The sequence below is a fragment of the Cupressus sempervirens genome, chromosome 4, assembly GCF_028749045.1.
Source record: "Cupressus sempervirens isolate cs-2001-9-10 chromosome 4, ASM2874904v1, whole genome shotgun sequence".
Lineage (NCBI taxonomy): Eukaryota > Viridiplantae > Streptophyta > Pinopsida > Cupressales > Cupressaceae > Cupressus > Cupressus sempervirens.
In genome coordinates, this window is record NC_143121.1 from 891,491,740 (window position 1) to 891,513,475 (window position 21,736).

The following is a 21,736-nucleotide window of genomic DNA, read 5'->3' on the forward strand; positions in this document are numbered from 1 at the left end:
AGAATTCCCAAATACTCTAAAGGGCTGTTCAATCAGCATTAAGAATTATCTTGTATGTTTATTTAAAATTCCCAGATAATATTAAGGCTACAGTGGAGGATGATAAAAATACAAATATTCACACATCAAACAAGAATTTTCTTTCTGAATATTTTTGCATCTGAAGTTACGTACTGTAATCACTCAAGAGATGAATATTATTTAATTCTAAAATTGCAACATGTACCTCTACATTACAAGAGTTATAATTACAGCCATACCCGTGGCTTAGGGGGTTGATGTCCAAAATACAAAGACATGTTTCATCTTCATATAACTGCAAAACCACCAGAAGAATTAAATCCCATTATCAATAAAACCCATCAAAAAATAGGCGCCAGAAAAAAATATGGCCAAGACAAAAAAACAAATATTGAGTTATGTGAATTCAGAATCTTGATAAAGGCCTAAATATGTATATATGTGTCCATGATTTTACAAAAAGTTAAGATTTCACTTAAAGTAAGGCAGCAAGCAAAGAGATCTTACCAAAATTTACAATTGAATAAAGATTATGAACTATTTTTCCTTTCCTGGTAAATAGTTTCACAAAAAAATCTAAGCAGAACTTTAATAGAAAAAGATAATAAAAATGTTTACAGTATCTAATGACTTAAGTCAAGGGATCCATTGAAATATTACCATGCAATAGTCTTTGAAACAAAGGAAATCCAAAAAGCAGATTAATGTTGACAGGAGCATGCATTATTATTTATACCAAATAAACAAAGATTCACATAAATTTATCAAGTGGCAAATATTGCTCACAGGAACTTGTGCTATTGTGAGAAGCAAATACCAGGAACAAACTGCATTTAATTGCTTCCCAACACCAAAGATGTGCTGAGTAAAACAACTGGGCTGATTTTCTTTTTGAGGAAGACAGGATTTTAATTGAAAAACCACAGTAGTAATTTTTGTCTTGTGATAATTTTGGAAACTGCCTCATTTGACTTAGAAAAACTGGGTTTTTTCATTTTTGCTTCATTTCTACAGTTTTATACTCCACAATGAAATTTTTCAAAAGCACAAGTGAACTACAGAATTTGCAAATCTAGGATTCAAAGAGTTGTCAATGTCAAACAATCAAGGACACACTCAGAGCATGTTGTTTCTGTTGATTTTAGATTTCGGAGATCCTCTAACCTTTAGGCTACCACATAGGAGAAGGTGAGGCGCATAAGCACTTCTTGTTTTACTTAGTTCAAAATTGAAGGATTATAACATTAGGGTTAATGCTAGGGCTTGAAAATCTAAAATTAACAATTTAACTTCAAACCCCAACAATGGTTATGGTTTAATATTACAATGAAACCCTAATAGGTTTTTAAACTTTAAACTTTCAGTTTAAACAAAAAACCGTAATCCATGTTTTTTATACTCCAGTCCTAACTAGTATTACCCCAGTACTGGGGTATGTTGGGACAGCGGGATGCCAGGATGAGGTTATGGGACGCAGGGGAAATGATCCTCATTTTCGAGACGGCTAGGGTACAGCATGGGGACGGCGGCAAGGGGAGGACAGGGTAGGGAGGGGTATTGTATAGTCTACACAAAGAATTTGAAATGCTAGTTATAAAATGATGTTTTAGTAGAACATAACAAATTTTAAAAATTGAATATAGCAAATTGCAACATGAGCTAGAACTATTGAACATTCGACATAGTAAGATATTACATACCCAATAGTAACATTCAAAAATTAAAATTCAAATAGAAATTCAAGTACCCATCCCAGCAGTGGCATGGTTGCGAAATGGCGGAGGTCAGGGTACTTGGGTACTCAAGCACCCGGTGCGGGGACGTCTCAAGGACAGGTACTTCGAGGTTTGGGAAGGGGGATGCAAGTCCCCGTGTTACACTGGTCCTAATCCTAAACTATTTTTTTATTTTACTTCTTTTTTAAAGAGGGGTAAACAATTTGACCCGGAGCTATGAACCATTGAGGCCACAAATAGGGGACCTCATCCCCAATGAGATTTGAACCTTGATGGCAAGAACAACACAACGACTTATCCATCACAACATGCCACTATTGGCAATTTTTTTATTTTACTAAAGTTAAAAGTGTTATTTAAGTTTTATGTTTTACCACGTCACCATAAACAGTTTTTTAAATTTAAAGTTAGGATTAACATGGTTTTGAACCTTCTAACCAACTCTTAGTCCTAACTCTAAACTAGTTTTTGTTTAGGGTTGAAGCTAGAGCATTTTTTGAATTATTAGACGTTGAATGGAATTAATGCTAGACAATTTTTAAATTTTTACTGATCTAGTCATATTATGGTCGGAATATTTTTATGTTTATTTTTGCGAACCCTAATCCTAAACAAATATTTTACGATTAGGGTTAAGGGTGGGACATTTTTCAACTAAACCTAATGATCCTATGCATAATGAAATTTTTCATGGACAACTAGTTACTACTTTGTGCAATCAACCTAAGCTAAAATGCAATACCTATGGGATGAAAATGGTGAGGCTGAAATTGTTTCAATGACATTTGACAAAGTCACTGGCACAATATAGGGAAAAATGTCCCAATAATATAGTCCAACAAGCCTTATTGTCCCTAAAAAGCTTTTTGCAAATCAAAGTTAAAAAGGCAAGGACTACTTTTGAATAGTCCACTAGGTCATCTAATAATGGTGGAGTAGGAAGAAAACTTTTTGGGCATGAAAATTTTCAAAACAATCTCATGCTGATATTTCTACTCCTTGCTTTTTCAAAAGGCCCAATAATGGGTCAACATAGTCACTTTTCTTATGTGCTCTATAATAGATTCCAACCATCTTTGGATAGAATGAAACGAACATGTTCATCCACAAGCTAGAAAGTATTGGAACTAACCTGCAACGAATTCCTAGCAAAATTTCTAGCGAGAGAAGTTGATAAAGAAAATAAAGAGTTAAATATGGTCAGTTGTGGTAAGTTGCCATGAGTTATGGATGTTGTAGTTTAGCATGGAGACTTCTCTAACTCTAGAGATCCTATGTTGCAATTGTGAGTTATGTGGAGAACTTTGTAATGTTTTATTTCTAACTATTTCTGATCGAGGGTAATATTAACTAAAACAATAAAGAAATCAATGTGATATTTAATTGTTGTAACTACCAAACTCTAAAGTTTCCAAATCTAGAGGCTGTCTTTCAAATACCTAAATTAACAAGGAAAAATAATAAGTCTGAACAGGTGTTCTTGAAGTGTGACTGAACGTATTCCAAGAAACATAACTGCCTCAACCAATAGTAAATGAGCTGTTTGGTATTCATTCACCACAACCTTTATGTTTTCCTTGAAAAAAAATAGAGATTAGAGATTGGTAATTTAACTACATATCGCTAGCTTTAACTTGGTTGCTTAATTAAGATTTAAAGTACTTTCAATCACTTTGAATGTTTTGGATACACTATCAAATTAAAACTGGCACCTTTATATTATTAGATACTGTCATAGATGAGTAATCAATTAACTTCATGAAATTGATCCCATAAGAGAATAAATCGCCTCATATGAGTAACCATCTTGATTATGAAAAAATTTCCATCTTGCATGAGGCATTTGATGATCATGACCACCAATCAGAAAAACAACCAATATCCCAAAATATCAACTTCATACTCAATAACGCTATAACTTCATAGCCTAATTGTGTTTCAAAGTTTTATTCTTGAGCTCTAAGATCCGAAATGGATCAGCCGTGTTGGTTTAGCAGACCTGCAATCTCATCAATGTCACTTTCTATTATTAACACACTTCTGGTGTATCATACTTGAAGACAAGACTCGCCTTGAAGAGATAAGACGAAAACCAGATTTGCAAGAGAATGCAAGGATGGCTCATTAAAGGGAAGTCACTTAGGTCCCCCGACACCAAGGGGATAATTCTGAACTGCTGAAAATCATTTTACTGACAAGTTTGACAGTGAACGAATCTATTAATTATAGACTAACCTACAGTCAACATATTTGATTGCCGTGGAAGCCATCACCTATAGATTTTTATATATTGCTGACTAGATCAAGAATAGATAAGAAAATAGCACTTATAGCTTCTAGGGAAGTATGGGTTCTTCAAATTCTCTTGTAGGTGAAGGGGATGATATAACAATCCTCTTGTAACTTGTAAAAGTAATCTCTTTCATGTTATTGGACTGTAATGTGCATTTAAGAGTAATCTAAGACTGTTCCACAAAGTTTCAGAAAAAGGGATGGCAGGGGATGGTGGGATCGAGTATGTAAGCACTTTTTTATATCAAAGATAGTTCAATTCAGCTTCATACATAAAAAGACTGAAAATCTGTTTCTGATCAACAAAAAAAGACTAGAACTCATCGAACTGTATCAATACTGACTCAATCAGTAAAGACTATGACAGATACAAACTTTTACATCACTTTACATCAAAAAATCATGTGTCAAGAATTTGAGGAAGTGATTCATCATTGTACACTTTAATTGTCAATATGCATACATACTATATTCTAATTATAACAAAAATGTCTAAAGGCTTCAACTTTCAACTATGAGTTGACATAAACAGTAAACAATAACCATAGAACTAAGAAAATATAATAATATATCGCTGTCCATAATCATTAGACGGTAGGTCTAAGAGTCTAAAACAAGTAGATTTGATACCCTACCCTCCTCTATCAACTGTTGTCACTCCTTGACCAGCTGCTCCTTCTCTTGCTGCTCTTTTCCTTCTTTGCAAATGTGAAAATGAATTTATTCTTCTTCTTTTTACTTGTTCTAAACTTGTATGCTTAGAATAGGTTTTGGTATTGACTAATGTGGTTTTTGTGTCCTTGTGGACGCAAACAGACTTTTTTTTAATTTAAAAAGTGTTTTTTTAAAACTAGCCATCTAAAAGTGGATTGGACCAAAGGGGACAGCTAAGAGTCCCCAGGAATTCTGAATGTCCCTGCATCCAGAAACGTTTCTGGGATTTTGCACAGAGTGGTGACAGGCAGGATACCTCTAAATGCCATCCCCATACTATCCCCGGTACAAGAATGGGGGTACCAACACAGGGGACGCATCCCTATGCAGGATAGATCTAGAGCTTTGTCTGAGTGACAGTGCAGTTGGAAGATCTCAAAGTAGTGTGCTATTTTAGAGATTATATAGATTCATTTTGTAAGATACCCGCAGAAAATGCAAGGAAGCATTAGGCCTCGTAATCAGCATTTGGAGAAAATTGCCAAAAAAGACTTGATCCCAGTCTTTTAGAGTTTTCACCCACATTGCACTGTAGGTTGATCTTATTTTATTCTTCATTACTATGCAACGGTTGCTCTTTTTCTAATGTTTATTAGCATCCTTAATGCTATTTAGATGAGTAACCTCACTTCTAGAAATCATAAGACTCGTATTCAAGTTTTATTACTATAACACCAAGTTTGACTCTTTTTTAGAATTCATGTTGAAAGTTCAAGGTTGGAATATCCGTGTAGATTATGCATCACTCTCAGTTTTAAGTTGTACTTGATGGAAAATTTGGGACTTCATTGAGAGTTTGACAGTCTAAACTCAGGCCAAAGTTCACAATTGACAACGTTGAAATCATTATACTTCAGACTTCTATTTCTTTTGTTTGTTTCTATTTCAGATATGTCTACACATTATCATTGTAATAAAATAACAATAGCAATGAACTTGATCATGTCAAGTCTGTCACAGCATGTCTTGGCTACATAACATAGAATGGAACTTTTTGAGTGATCAATAAACTGATTAGATGTATAGAAAATGTAGAAACAAAAATTGTACACCCCCATGTGCAATTTAGGCCACACTTTTGTAACCTCTTTATGTCCATTCCATTAGCATTTGTATAGATCCATTTCAGCCCTAAATTATCCTTTTCCCTCTCACGAAGCTAAAAGTCCTTGTCAAAAGCTATATTCCAGCATCACTTTTGCATTACTTGTGTGTTTCCTTTGCCACTTGTCATTTTTTAGCATGATTCATTTGGGCACTAGCGCGCCACATGGACATCCGTGTGCCACACATTCGTCCACCACCATCTTAACGTTCAAATGTCGGTCCCGTGCATGCTTTCCACTTGGCACTTGCTTTTGTCGGTCGGAATGTTCTAGAACCACCCTAAAGCCTCCTTTTCCCTCATCGTCTCTCTTTAAATGAAGGTCTTTTGCTGCACTCAGGGGCTCTAAGTTGTATCTCTAGAAATTATCTACTCTGCAAGTTCTCTCTCTTGAAGCTCTCTCTCGAAGCTCTCTCTTGTTGTCTTTGCTTTTACAACTCTCCTGCTCTATCCTTTGCTACAACAATCTCTTGCAGCAATCTACATAGCTCTTTTGGCTTTCTCAAGCCCATTTGTAATATCTCTTCATTATCTTGTGTCTTTATGTAATGTCCCCAATTTTGTCGGCATCAAAGTTTCAAAGATTAGCCTATTATTGTGATCCTCGTAGGCTAATTATTGTGGATAGAGGGTCTTCTGTGGCAGTGGCTTGGCTTGGGAGGGTCTTATCTTCTCCACATTTCAATAAGCTATAGGTTGGCCTTCGTTTGGCTCAGATTGGACTTCGTTTGGGCTCATGTAAAAACCCCGACTTGGCCCAAACTGTTATATTGATGCACAAACTGATATTTTTATATGTTTGGATGATTTTACATACCACTATAAAGACCCAAGCTGGCTAGAATTCTGCACTTCTTATCGTTTTTGCAATTCTTTCAAAGTTATCTAATTTTGGTATGTATTATCCTTTTGTAAAAATAAATCAACAAACTTCAAGTAATTTTAAATAGACAATTGGCACGACTTAAGTCTGCAAATTTGCTGCTATTTCCATCTGATTCTGGATGCTGAATTCTTTGCACATTGGTGTCGGAATTTATTTGCAAATTAGTGATTGTTTAACCACTTCCCTAGACGCCTAAAATATTGATCGGTTGGCATTGAGAGTTGTTGTTGTTGGGCGTCTGTTAAACCTAGGCAATTGGCACAACTTGGGTCTGCAAAATCTGGGTGCTTGCATTCAGTGTGATCTGTGGTGTTAAATGACTCAGGTTCTGTGGCGTACAAGGTAGTGACCATCACAGCGGGCAGCATTTCAGAGTTTAGGATTCCCTTGCACATTCCAGGGGCTGCATTCACGAGGAAGCCTGAACGAGACCATCTTGGCTGCAATTTGCTCACTGCAGTAACATTTTCAGGTTCATGAAATCCAAATGACACTTATTCATATTGCAACTGTGATTTGAATAAGAATTGCACACTGTTCACATTCTGATAATGGCATATTACATGTTTTGTCCATTTAAGTTTTAGCATTCATTTCATTCTCATATATTCATGTATTCAAAAAAATCATTAAGCCCCAAATTGCAAAAGATGATCATATCATTCAACATTTTAAGCTAGAGCCATGTTAAGCTCATTACAGAGGTTCAGAGTTTGCTTGCCAAGTGTTCGACAAAATGTCAAATAGCTGATTAATGAGAAAAATTGGTCTTTGTTTGAACTATAACCGGTTGGGATTTTTACAGAGAGCCAAAAGTGTCAGTAGTAACAATTGCATCAATTGTCTCTGTACTAGCTGCAACAACTCTGGGAGCCTCAACCTGCTGAAGCTCAATGCCGCTATCCACCAAGGGTACTGACACATCTACTAATCTTTGTGAAATGAGTCCATTATCAACACTGTGGATGGCGCTAGCAAATGCCATACTAAAATAGGTACATCAGCATCATGGACACCTGTCAAAGAAAACTCAAGCTTCCTCCCCTGCAACCTCAATGTCGGCCGTCTAAAGGCGGAAACCATATACCTTGCTGCCCTCTCAACTGTCGAGAGATCCGACAAGCTCTCCGCCAACCTCTGTTGATCAAGCTTTAGTTTCTTCAAACTCCCCTGCAAGGCATTCATTTTTATGCTAACTTCCTCATCACTTCTTTGACTTCTAGAATTGCCAATCCTATGTCTGTCCATAGATGGAGAAAATAAAGTGCTGGTCGCTCTAGATAAGGTATATAAAATATTTACTTTATTTTCTATCGAAATCGGATTTTTAACAATAACTAGAATTTTGAAAAGATTATGGATAATAACCAGTCAACATTTTATTTCTCTACAATTTCTTTGACAACATACATTTGAACCACAAAATTAAAATAAAGCACCTAGTGTGCAATTATATGAACCAAATCGTGGCCCGACTATACTCTTTAGTTGTCCACAAGCCGCAATAGAAGAAGGTCGGCCTTTGGTGATTTACGGCAATGCCAAATGACTCTAGAATTTTACGGCAGGCAGGAAGTCCACAAGAAGACATGAATCCCTATTTTGCTAGGCACGGATTGGCTGGGAAATAACGTAGGCCCTTCAATACCACTTCACAATCTTTAAATGCCGCCCAAACTCAATAATGTAGATATCTAATGATGTCTAGGTTTAGTATGGTTGACATCTAGCAAAGTCAGCCTGCTTACAACCTTGGCCACTGGTATTGACAGGAGAACAATTCCCAATATTAGTACATACTCCAATTCAGCTTCTCAGATTGAAAACGTGAGTCTCCGCACTTCCCAAAATAACTCAATAGCAGAATTCTCCAAGCTATAGTTGAACATAGTAGGAGAAATTAGATAATTGTATACTTCAGCACAATTATCAAATGAAATAACCCGAACTTCTCAAACCCCAAGCAGTTAATATGAGCAAATAGATATATAAAAACAAGATCTCTCCTCAACAAAAAGTTGTATTTATAACACAAATTGAGCCATCCAGCTTCACTCTCACACCTTCCACTTAAAAAGCAACTTTTTTATATAAAGTTATATCACTTTATAACATAAAGTACCTGGCTTATTAAATGTTAATTAAATCATCATTAAACCAACAAGCTCACCGATAAAAGACTTCAATAAAATTCCCAGAGAGATCAAATATCCAGAATCAGAGAACCATCTTGCCTGAACTACTCAAACCAAAAATAGCAATTGACCAAAGTGACCTACTAAAAATAGTAAGTCCAAAAATAGCAATCTCATGACAAAGACCCCCAAAACTAGACATCAGCTCACGAGAGTTACAATAATGAGCTGACAAACTCACACTCTAGAGACCTGCTAAATCGGGAACATTACAGTCCTCCCTCCCCAAGATTGCTTGTCCTCAAGCAATCGAAGCCCCAAATGTTGTAGAATATCTTCAAGCTCCCAGGTAGCATTCTCATCTGGAAGATTTTGCCACTTAACCAAGAACTCACGAATGGTCCTTTGTCGCAATTGCCTTTGTCTCATATCAAGTATTGCTTCTGGAATCAACTCCAATCTCCCTTCGTCATCCAATGGAGGTAAAACAAGAAAAGGCCTCACATGATGACCCAAGGCCCCTTTGAGGCGTGAAACATGAAACACATTATGAACTTTGCTATCATCAAGCAACTGCAACTCATATGCTACCTCACCAACCCACCACACAATCAGAAAGGGTCCATAATATAGCAGCTTAAGTTTCTCAACTCCACTCTTCTTGATCGAAGACTGTCGATATGGTTGCGACATCAAGTAGACCATGTCCCCTACTAGATAAGTTCGAGTTGTTCTCTTGTGATCAGCATACTGCTTTTGTTGATTCTGAGCCCTCTGTATATTATCTTTCAAGGTCCTTGCTGTCGTCAGTAGAAATTGTGTATCAGCCGACAGGTCCCTTCGGAAAGGTTTTTGTTATGTAGCGACATGTTGTATGGGGCTGACGGACTCCTTCTGGAAAGTTCTTCGAGAAGTATTTATAACCCCTTCGGGAAGCATTGTAGGCATCAGATCTTATCATGGAAGCATAATATAATGTACTATTTGGCATATGCGAATAATAATAAGAAGAGTTCTGTTGTTCGTGTTCGTGTTCATTGTCTGTGTGCAATTCTCAATTAACCTATGCGGTAAACATTTGGCGCTGTAGCCCAATGGACCTGGTACGATGACAGGCAAATGAAGATTAAATGCCGAATTAGTTGAACAAGAATAAGAATAAGTTGAAGGAAAAGGATGAATTACGCAAAGCACAGGAAAATTTAATTTTGGCACAACAGGCTGAACGCAGACGGAGATTTCAGCAAGTTATCGACGGACACAAAAGCACTGAAAAATTGTTGGAAGAGACTCGACAGCAGCTTGATTTGGTGGAAGAAGCAAGGGAGTTTCTGAACCAGCATACGCCACGAAAAGAGAATCCTGACGGAAGGAGATCGACTCGCACGGCTCGAAGTGCCGAAGGAGCACGAGCGTGGAGTGACCTCTTCGTCCGAGATATACTTCCGGAACGATCAACTTCAGTTGACGAAACCTCTTCTTCACCAAATAGCGCGAAAGTCGAAAACAGCGCGGGTGTTGAAAACAGCGCGGAAGTCGAAAACAACGCGGGTGTTGCAAACAGCGCGGAAGAAGAAAACAGCATGGGTGCAGAAAATAGCGCGGGTGTTCAAAACAGCGTAGGTGTGCAGAACAGTGTGGGTGTTCAAAATAGCGCAGGAGCTCAAAACAGCGCGGGTGTTCCGAACAGCACAGGTACACAACAAAACCCCCAACATACAGTGATAATGGCAGGTCAGAAAGAAAAGTTGTCTAAATTTGATGGTGATGAAGCAGCTAATCCCATTCGACATTGTAAAACATGTGAAACGATCTGGAGAGCGAACAACATAACAGATGCGAAAGAATGGGTCCAACAGTTTCCAGCCACCCTACAGGGTGTTGCGATTGATTGGTTTACTGACACAGATCCGCAGAAATTAAACACTTGGGATAACATTAAGGAGTTTTGTGCAAAATTACAAATATTGCGCGATGATAATGAGATCGTCAATGAGATATTCAATACCAAGCAAAAGAAGAATGAAACAATATGGGTCTTCGCCAAGAGGTTGAAGGACTTAATCAGTAAAATGGAGAATAAGCCGGCAGATGGGCTCCAGAAAAGATGGTTCATTGAAGGCCTTCACCTGAAGCTGCGGAAAAAGATGAAGATTGTGCCACCATCGACATATACTGAAGCATACAATCGGGCATTGAACCTCGAAAGTGAACAAAAGACAAAGAAGAAGAAGAAGACCAACTCATTCGATTCAGATGACGATGAGCCTTCAGGAGAAGATAGCAACGACGATGAAGGCAGCAGTAAGAAAGTTCGTTCTCTTCAGAAGGACATGCTTTGGATGATGAAAGAGTTCAAAAACATGAACAAGGAGACTAAGGGCAATGACCTATGGTGTACGGAGTGCAAGAAAGAAGGCCATGCGAAGGGATCCTGCCCGAAAGAGCAATTTTGTGAGATCTGCCAGATTCTAGGACACTCGATAAAGGAATGTCCTTTCAACTTGAAAACAAGAACACCTCAACAAGTGTTCCTCACGCAGGAAGCGTCCGCGTCAGGAGGAAGCGGGAACATCAGTACGGAAGGTGCCACATCGAGCAAATACAGAAACAACCGGCGCGGTCAAAACAACAACAACAATACCGACAACAATAATAATGGCAGAAGGAGTCGAATTCAATATGATGCCAATGGTCGGCCAATTGTTCAATGCCGCGCATGCAATCTGTGGGGTCACTTTGCCCGAGAATGCACAATGGCGAACACACCGAAGTTGCTATGCCGATGGTGTGGACTAGGCGATCATGATGATGCTAAGTGCCCGAAGTCTGGAGTAAACTGGATTACCGTCAGGACGGACGAGGAAGAAGTTCTGGCAATCACTCGGAAGCAGGCGAAGCTCTACTCTGATCCGATGGAGGAAAAGAAGAGACTGGAGGAAGCCCGCGCAAAGATCTAGAGAGCAACGCAAGTAGAAACGGCACACTTGAAGGACACGATGGGTACCTCTATACGGAACTACGCAGAACATAACATTGTACGACAAATATTGCAAGCCGAGGTACCCGTCGAGATAAATGATCTGTTGGTCACTATGCCTCAGCTCCGATCGGCACTCACAAACATTGTTCCCGTTGCTCAACTACCAGGAGAACATGGAAGGAAGCAGGAAAGTGGAGCAAGTACAGCGGACAAAAAGGAGAAGGAAAGGGGCGCAAGTGCAGAAGATCCGATGCTCTTAGCCCTCTCATCCGGACGCCACCCGGCAGTCATCGAAATGGGAATCCTCGGGACTGTATTGACGGAAACGATTGTGGACGGAGGGTCTGGTGTTAATGTGCTACCAAAGGATACTTGGAAAAAGTTGGGACAGCTAACATTGTGGCCACCTACCTTCCAGTTGCTAACAGCCGATCAACATGGAATCAAGCCATTGGGAGTCCTGACAGCACAACCAGTGACGATTGGAACACAGCCATTCTTGTTGGATTTCGTCGTGATCCCACTGAAGCGGAGAGGATATGATGCCATTCTGGGCCGGGGGTGGCTGATACAAGCTAAGGCGAAGCACAATTAGAAGAAAAATACTTTATCACTTGAAAGCAAAGGGCGGAAGTATGTCATCGATCTACACACTCAAATGGTCGGGGAAGAAGCTCTATCGTCAGATTCTGAAGAAGAAGAGGATGAAAGGAGGCAGAATATGGAATCAGATTAGGAGGGAGTCCTGCGGTTGGAAGGAGGATTGACAGACGACGATCTGGATTTAGTGAACGGTCTTTACCATTGGCAGATAGAGGACTATGAACTCTTTTCGAGCTGTAACATGTTAAGAGTCGACAAAGGTAAGAAAGAAGGAAATGAATGTCTGAAAGAACACAGAGAAGCCAAAGAAGGAAATGAATGAACTTGGAGAAGCCGAAGAAGGAAATGAACGTTCGAAGCAACACAGAGAAGCCGAAGAAGGAAACGCAGGTATGACTGAAGCTGAAGGAAAGAATATACAGTACGAACTCAAAAGGAGGAAAGATTCCACTGTACGACTGCACAAGAAGAAAGTATTACGTCAAACCACAGATATAGCAGAAAGGTGCCAGCAGCAAGGAAGACACATCATACGGTCTGCACAGGAAACAAAGTGTAAGGGTTTAATAAAAGTTGCAGCAGTACAGAGTGGACGTGTTATTGACAGCCAGAAGGGGCAGCTGATGGAGTCCACGGTACCGAGCTTCGGAAACAAACCGGGCAATATGGAAAACCGGATGGAGAGATCGTGTACCTTAAATAAACTTGATGAGCAACAATTGCAGGAGTGGGCTACAGAGGTGACACAGAACAGGTGCAAACCATGGCACGATAGACACTTGAAATTGAGCAAGTTCCAACCAGGACAGTGGGCATTGAGGTATGACAGATGGAACGAGATCAACCCAGGCAAGTTTCAAATGAAATGGGTCAAGCCGTATCAGCTTCGGAAAGTGGGTGATAGTGAAGCAATAAAACTATGGATGCTAGACGGAAAGGAAGTCGCCAATGAAATGAAAAGGTCGAAGTTGAATGTCTACCATGATAATGCACCTCGTAGACGAGCAACTGAGAGAAGATTGTAAGTACTGTATATGTAAATATTGTACATAATTGTTCCCAAAATAATAATAATAATAATAAAATTTAAAAACATATTAATAATAATTTTTAAAAAAATTTATAAAATTTATTAAAAAAATTATTTTTTTAAAAAAAGAGTACCGTACGGATTTTTAGTCTACTCACCGTACGATTTTCACTTGGTTTTTGAGTTGTACGGTTTTTGAGATTGTGTGCAGTTTTTAAGTATGGGAGCTGTTGTACGATTTTAAATCAAACTTTGAAGCACCGTACGAATTTTAACCTGCTCATCGTACGGATTTTGGAGGCACTGTACGATTTTTCGAGGTTGCATATTATAAAGTCTCAAAGCATATTATAAAATTTGGAAGCGTTGATTGCCATATGGGAACTGGGAGCCACTTCAACCTACCGTACAGATTTTAAATTTTTCCTTCCAATACGGATTTGTAATATGGCATATGCATTTTACAATAATAAGCTATAGTACGGTTTTCTTTTTAAAAAAGGGGCTATGTACGGGTTTTCAAAATGAGGATGTTGTTGTAAGGGTCTTGTGTAAGGAATCCATGGGTACCGTAGAAAGAAGTTTTTATGTCAAACCGGTGAGCCCCCTTTGATGTCGAGCCTGTGCTGGTATAGAAGCTGCCAACGGAGTTCTTGACTGCTGAAAGTTATAAAAGGCCACGACGCCGCTGTATCGGCCGTGAAGTTCTCTCCTTCGGGGCAGTTCTTGGGCAGTGCCTCTGGCGACAAAACCCTCTGTATTTACTCCGCCTCTTCTTTCTCCACCAAAACCTCGCTGGTAGGGCACACCCACGGAGTCTCTGACCTCGCATGGTCCACTGATTCGCTCCGCCTCACATCCGCCTCAAACGACGCCACCGTCCGCCTCTACGACACTTGCTACATCTTGGTTGTCCTGTAGCAACCCCCCCAGCACTCAATACTCTGCTATCACCACGTAACAAATCCACAAAACTAGGCGGATCATAAACATATAGAGCTCTAAAAAGTGACATCTGTATAGTCATGTGATGAGTGGAATTGTAACAATATTCACATAAGTGAATCCATTTTACCCACGCCTTCTGCTAAGAATAGACATAATTCTGCAGATAACCCTCAAACCACTTGTTCACTATTTCCATCTGGCCATCACTCTGCGGATGGTAGCTGGTGCTAGGAGTCAACTTAGTCCCACACAATCTAAAAATCTCTTGCCAAAAATGGCTCATAAATATATTGTCATGGTCACTCACAATGGTTTTAGGTAAACCATGCAACCTGAAGATCTCTCTGAAAAATAATTCAACCAATTGCACAGCTGAATAGGTAGTGGTAATAGGAAAGAAATGAGCATACTTTGTGAGTCTATCTACTACCACATATATACAATCCTTCCCTCGGGCCTTGGGCAAGCCCACAATGAAGTCCATGGAGATCCCCTCCCACTTCCCTTTAGGAATAGGAAGTGGCTGTAATAAACCAGCAGAATATGTGTTCGTGTTTGTTCTACTGACAAACCGAACATTCTTGGACATAGTGATGAACATCATCCTTCAACCCCTTCTATGTAAATCTCTCCCACACCTGTCTATAAGTCTTGAAAAACCCTGGATGACCAGTCATAGGAGAATCATGGAATGTCTGTAAAATAATCTTACGCACCACTGACTCTGGAATCAGATAAATCCGCCCCTTGTAGATAATCAACTCACCTGAAAGCGAATATCTGTCATCCTGAATACTACCATCCACAATATCTGTCGCCCACTAATCCTTGGCGTATTCAGATACAATTAAATGCCTCCAATCCTCTGAAATATCAGAAACTACACAAAGGTGGGGTCTCCTCGAAAAAGCATCCGCAACAACATTTCAAGTCCCCTTGATGTAGGAGATATCAAATCATAAGACTGTAGCTTGCTGACCCATTTCTGCTACCTTTCATTCAAATCTCTCTGTCCCAAGAAATGTCTCAAGCTATTATGATCAGTTTTAATGCAAAACTTACTGCCCACCAAATACTTCCTGAATTTAGCCAAAACATGCATGATAGCTAACATTTCCTTACTATAGACATTGAAAGTTCTGTCAGGACCCCGCAATTTCCTACTCTCAAAAATGATGGGATGTCGATCCCGGGATAAAACGGCACCAATACCCTCTCCGGAAGCATCACAATGCAAATCGAAAGGCCTGGAGAAATCAGCCAAAGCCAACATTGGACATGAAGTCATAATAGTCTTAAACTTCTCAAAACATTCCTGTGCCTGTGCTGACCACTGGAAAGCACCCTTATGGGTCAAGTCCATAAGAGGTGCAGCATGTTGTGAGAAACCGGTCACAAACCTATGATAAAAGGCACAAAGACCACAATAAACCCTCTCAACTGTGTCAGGGTCTCGGGTGTGGGCCATTCCACAATAGCTCAGATCTTATTTGGGTCCATACGAACTCCATCGGAACTGATAATATGTCCCAAATAAAGTAACTCTATCATACCAAGAGCACACTTAGACTCCTTGAAATACAAGAAGGCCTAATCTAAAATACCCAAAACTATATCCAGATAAACCACATGATCATCCCAAATCTTACTATAAATCAGAATGTCATCAAAGAAGACCAACACAACTTGTGGAGCTGACTGTGGAACACCCTATTCATAGTAGACTAAAAAGTGACAAGAGCATTGGCGAGACCAAAAGGCATGACCAAGAATTCAAAATGCCCACAATAGCACCTAAATGTTGTCTTTTCTATGGCCTGCTCTCTGACCCAAATTTGATAATAGCCGGATCTCAAATCAATCTTCAAAAAATACTTTGCCCCATGCAATTCATCAATGAGCTCATCAATCTATGGAATGGGGTACCAGTTTTTAAAGGTCCTCTTATTCAGCATCCGGTAATCAATGCACATCTAGAGGGTACCATCCTTCTTTACCAGAACAACTAAAGAAGCGAATGGGGACTTACTTGGCCTGATATGCCTTGATCAAGTAGCTCCTGAATGGTCTTTTCAATTTCATCTTTAAGCCTCTTCGGATGGCAGTAAGGGGTATTCATAATAGGCTTAGTGCCTTCCTCTTGCTCAATAATATGCTCAATCCCACAATCTAGTGGCCTACTAGGAGGTAAATCATTAAACACTTTAGAGTGTTTAATCCTCAATTGCTGGATATCAGGATGATATTCTGCCTCATCAATATTCTTTTGTGTTCGCATAATTTTGCACTCTACTGCCCAATCAACAATATCCTCATGATGAACCAAGTGTTGCATACGCCTAAGTGAAATCTGCTTCAGCTCATCATTCCGGATTGCTTTAAGAACTTGGGGATGTCCGTCCTTAATGAACCTCATCTCCATCTTCTCAGTACTCAGGTAGATATCCTTCAGTGTGTGTAACCATACCATACCAAGAACTACATCTGTCCCCCCCATGTCTACCACATAAAAATCTGCAGTGAAAGCATATGTATTAAGCTTCACAGGAAGATCTGTGATCATCTTGTTACACTTTAAAGTGTAACCATCTGTGATCATCTTGTTACACTTTAAAGTGTAACCATCAGCTACCTATACCCGTAAGCCCTCAAAATCCTCAGTCTGCATACCTCTCCTAGTAACCAAACGAGCATCAATATGAGTAGCTCTAGTATCAAATAAAGCAATAATACCCTATCCAGCTATGAGTCCACGCATCTGAAAAGCTCCCTCCTTCCTCATACTGGGTAAGTAAGCTACCTTGAGGTTGGAGTCATCCACCTCATCGTCAACATCATCACTCCTATGCTAATCCTAATCGCTATCCCCAAATGGCTCTTGAAAATCAGCACTGTCATCATCATCGTAGAACCACTCCATCATCCTATTTTTACCGTTAGGCTTCATGGGACAGACATGGTTGACATCATAGGGACCCCTGTAGTAGAAACACAACTTCCTCCTTAAATCATTAATGGTTTCCCGGTCCAAGGGTATTGTAGCAAGACGCTTACCCTCTGTCTTCTCTCTCAAGGGAGGTACCCTATCATAGGAGGACATAGCAGGCTTTGAGGCAAACTTGCCTCTAGGTGTAGAGGCTTCTAAATTACGGGCCTTTTTCATTGCCTCTTGTAATGATGGGGGTTCTAATGACTTAAAGCCACCCTCTAAGTGGCTCAGCAAGGCCCTCAATGAAAAGCATAACCCTCCTCCGCTCAAAAATGTCATACACCATTACTGACGACCTTTGAAACTCACTGATGAATGCCTCCAAACTAGTTGTCTGTCGTAACTGGGCCAACTCCCTAAAATAAACCTCAAGATCCTTCTTGTCAAAACGTTCCATCAATTTGTCAACAAACTCCTGATATGAAATGATCTGATCATGATGGAGAGATACCAAACCATGATACCACCAACTGTGCGCAACTCCATCAAGGTGTAGCACAGCAAACCTAATGGCATCCTCCTCACTCATAGGATGCAAGGCAAAGTAGGTGTCGAGCTTGTGGACCCCAGCTCTAGCAGTCTACCGCTCCCATCAAAATGAGCCAATGTCATCTTACCGGCTGCCTGCTGGAGCTCAGTATACCTAGGCCACTGTCAGTCAGTAGCAGGACTACCCCTAGAATGCTCATGCTTCTGTGTCAGATATCTGTCAAAACTCAAGTTTTCTTGTAATGCCTAAGGAAGAGCATCCCACTCATGAAAATGGGTCAACACATCATCAACAAATGGAGCAGCGTTAGAAGTAGTGCTAACTATATCTGATTCAAGTCTCAGAAAAGTGGGTCTCTGTGGCCTGTCTTGAGCACCAATATGACCTGTCCTATCCAACCTATCATCCATCCTGACATGATCCTCAGTCTTTTGCCTGTCATCAGTCCTAGGCCCTACATCCACATGTGACCTATAGGAACCAATAAAAACATCTCGATCCCTGTCTCTACCTCGATCTCGAGGTAGTGCTATCTATTGCAAAGTATTAGATAACTGCAGCAGTACATCTGTCATTTGTTGTTGCCCGACTGCGATATTCTGAAATGCTTGCAAGGCATCTCTATCAACCTGAGCTTCTGTAGCACGTTGTCCGGAACGACTAGAACCACCCGGACTACCCACTGTGCCAAACTGAATCTCCAGCCCTCCCTCTCTAGGGGCCACATTCTGATCCCGTCGGGTGTAATGCATTCCAGGCACAAAGCTCTTATCACCATCCATACTTCAGGGAATAGAATAGAAGAAAAATGCCTCTGATAATTTATTAGCCCAATTCCTGCAGGCTGGTAGGAAACCACTCTGATACCATTGTAAAATTCCCAACTGGCTTCCAACTTGTACAACTTATTTCTTTGCAATTTTTGAACAGTATATAAAGTATTTACTTTATTTTCTATTGAAATCGGATTTTTACCAATAACTAGAATTTTGAAAAGATTATGGATAATAACCAGTCAACATTTTATTTCTCTACAATTTCTTTGAAAACATACATTTGAACCACAAAATTAAAATAAAGCACTTGGTCTGCAATTATATGAACTAAATTGTGGCCCGGGTGTACTCTTGAATTGTCCACAAGCCGCAATAGAAGGTCGGCCTTTGGTGATTTACGGCAATGCCAAATGGCTGTGGAATTTTACGGCAGGCAGGAAGTCCACAAGAAGACGTGAATCCTTGTTTTGCTAGGCACAAATTGGCTGGGAAATAACGTAGGCCCTTCAATACCACTTGACAGTCTTTGAATGCCGCCCAAACTCAGTAATGCAGATATCTAATGATGTCTAGGTTTAGTATGGTTGATGTCTAGCAAAGTCGGCCTGCTTACAACCTTGCCCGCTGGTATTGATAGGAGAACAATTCCCAATATTAGTTTGTTCTCCAATTCAGCTTCTCAGATTGAAAATGTGAGTCTCTAAACTTCTCAGTATAACTCAGTAGCAAGATTCTCCAATCCACAATTAGACACAGTAGGAGAAATTAGATAATTGTATACATTAGCACAATTATCAAATGAAATAACCTGAACTTCTCAAACCCCAGGCAGTTAATATGAGCAAATAGATATAAAAAGACAAGATGATCTCTCCTCAACAAAAAGCTGTATTTATAACACAAATTGAGCCATCTAGCTTCACTCTCACACCTTCCGCTTAAAAAGCAACTTTATAATATAAAGTACCTAGCTTGTTAAATGATAATTAAATCATCATTAAACCAACAAGCTCGCCGATAAAGACTTCAATAAAAATCCTAGAGAGATCAAATATCCTGAATCAAAGAGCCATCCTGCCTAAACTGCTCAACCCAAAAATAGCAACTGACCAAAGTGATTTACTAAAAATAGTAAGTCCAAAAATAGCAATCTCATGACAAAGACCCCCAAAACCAAACATCAGCACACGAGGGTCGCGATAATGAGCTAACAAACCCACACTCCGGAGACCTGCTAAATCGGGGACATTACACTTTAAATCATCTTGGGATTTATCACATCCTTTGTCTATAATCTATCTTATGTAAAAGGGAATTTCCTCCATTAGCAATGTTTGTTTCTATTTGCATATATCATGTAATAGGTGGTTCTCTTCCATCTAGCGAGGTTTGTTTATATTACATTGTCATTTATCTAGTTGTCTTTTCAATATATCTATCTATTTATCTGGTTATTGTGCAGGTGTAAACACCAAAGCAAGGACTTGACTAAGGCAAGTCTCCAAAACGGCCCCAAACAATTTTTCCCTTTCTTGCATGTGTGTAGGTTAATTAGATGTGATTAACTGCACGAGAGTTTGCATATGATTTATTTATTTTATATTTTTACATTTCTGACTTTTGCACTTTGCAAGTTATTTGAAGCACAGTCCATAGTTTTTGTCATTTTGGTCATTTTCTGTCATGGTTTGTATAGGGCTACAGTGCATCCCACTGCCATTTGTGGTCGAGACGCTCAGATTTGGACTAAAGACTCTTTGTCCTCTAGTCTTTCCATTTCTGAAATTAAAATATTTATTCTCCATATCTATAATAAGATATTTCCACTAGTTTATCAAGTTCGGAGATATCTGAATGTATGTTGTGAATTTGAGGGTAGCCTTCCTTTGGTGGATAAAATTTATGACATTACAGAGAGATATTTTTCCTTTGTTTAAAAAATAATCAATGATATCTCTGTGAATAATTTCCTGATTATGCCTTGTCTATGATTTCTAAAGTTACCATGTCATCTTGATTGTGTGCTTTGCTCCCCAGAGATCATTTAAATAATCTTGGATGACATGATGCATTGATTTGTATATTAATTACATCATGTTGCATGGATTATTGTTAGTTCATAATTATGACTTCCATAAAGATTATGGATTAACAATTGTGGTGCGCCATGAGGTGGACACTGGAATAGATTCCCCCCTTACTGAAAGGAGAAGTATCACTCAGGAAAGAGAAACAAGTCAAGTATAGTTGATGCATAAATGCAATGTTACTTCAATTGACAAGAGCTCAAGAAATTAGTAAATCAGTGCAGTTTTTAAAGAGTTCAAATGTGCACAAAGACATGTTATCATATAAATAATAATATCACATAATAAGCCCAATGAATAAACATAATTCTGAAAATAGAAATTTGAAGGCAAAATTATGTAGTGAGGTTGAAAAGGAAGCAATTTATAAGTTTAAGCTTTCAAAGTCCAGTACTTTTTTGCAAAAGAATACCCTTCTGCAAAACCATGTAAAGGGATAATTTGATTGACATTTTACGTCAGAATTCATATGCTATTTACTATTTAAAACCAAGTTAAAGTAGTAAGGGCAAATTTCAGTGCCAAAATTGTTGAAAGATATTAAAAAATTAAGTTTCTAGATTCAAATCTATGGGAGACGTGATTAAAGTGTTAAAATTGCATAAAATAGCACATTCAACTCACTAGACAACAAGGCTGGGTACAAGTCCTACATCTAGCCAATGAATATACCTTGTGGCAAATAAGTTAAAGTTAAGGTTACCTTTAAAAAAAATCAAGACAATTCCCCAAAGAGATGACCCTCCATTGTGACAACTAAGCCAAAGGTAAGGTTGCCCTTAGAGAAATACTAAGTGAAATTGCCAAAGGGATACCCCAGGATCGTGTCAATGAAGCCAAAGTAAAGTGTAACACAATAGACAAATTTTGGATTTCTTATTTTTCAAGGGAAAGTCCCTCAGAGTTGCCAATAACTGTAGTGAAAAATGACTACTTTATTA

At 39.1% G+C, this 21,736-nt stretch overlaps 1 protein-coding gene across 2 annotated transcripts in view; it reads right to left on the minus strand.

Moving 5' to 3' along the window:
- The window catches only part of HINT3 (histidine triad nucleotide-binding 3), a 156,452-nt gene that overhangs the window by 132,713 nt on the left and 2,003 nt on the right, over positions 1 to 21,736 (minus strand). For both annotated transcript variants that reach the window (XR_016364176.1, XM_089827305.1), the window contains exon 2: positions 261 to 316. Coding sequence is in view for 1 of the 2 variants with exons in the window: in XM_089827305.1 (XP_089683431.1) it covers positions 261 to 316 (56 nt within the window). In the remaining variant the exon portion in view is untranslated. The remainder of the gene's footprint in view (positions 1 to 260; positions 317 to 21,736) is intronic.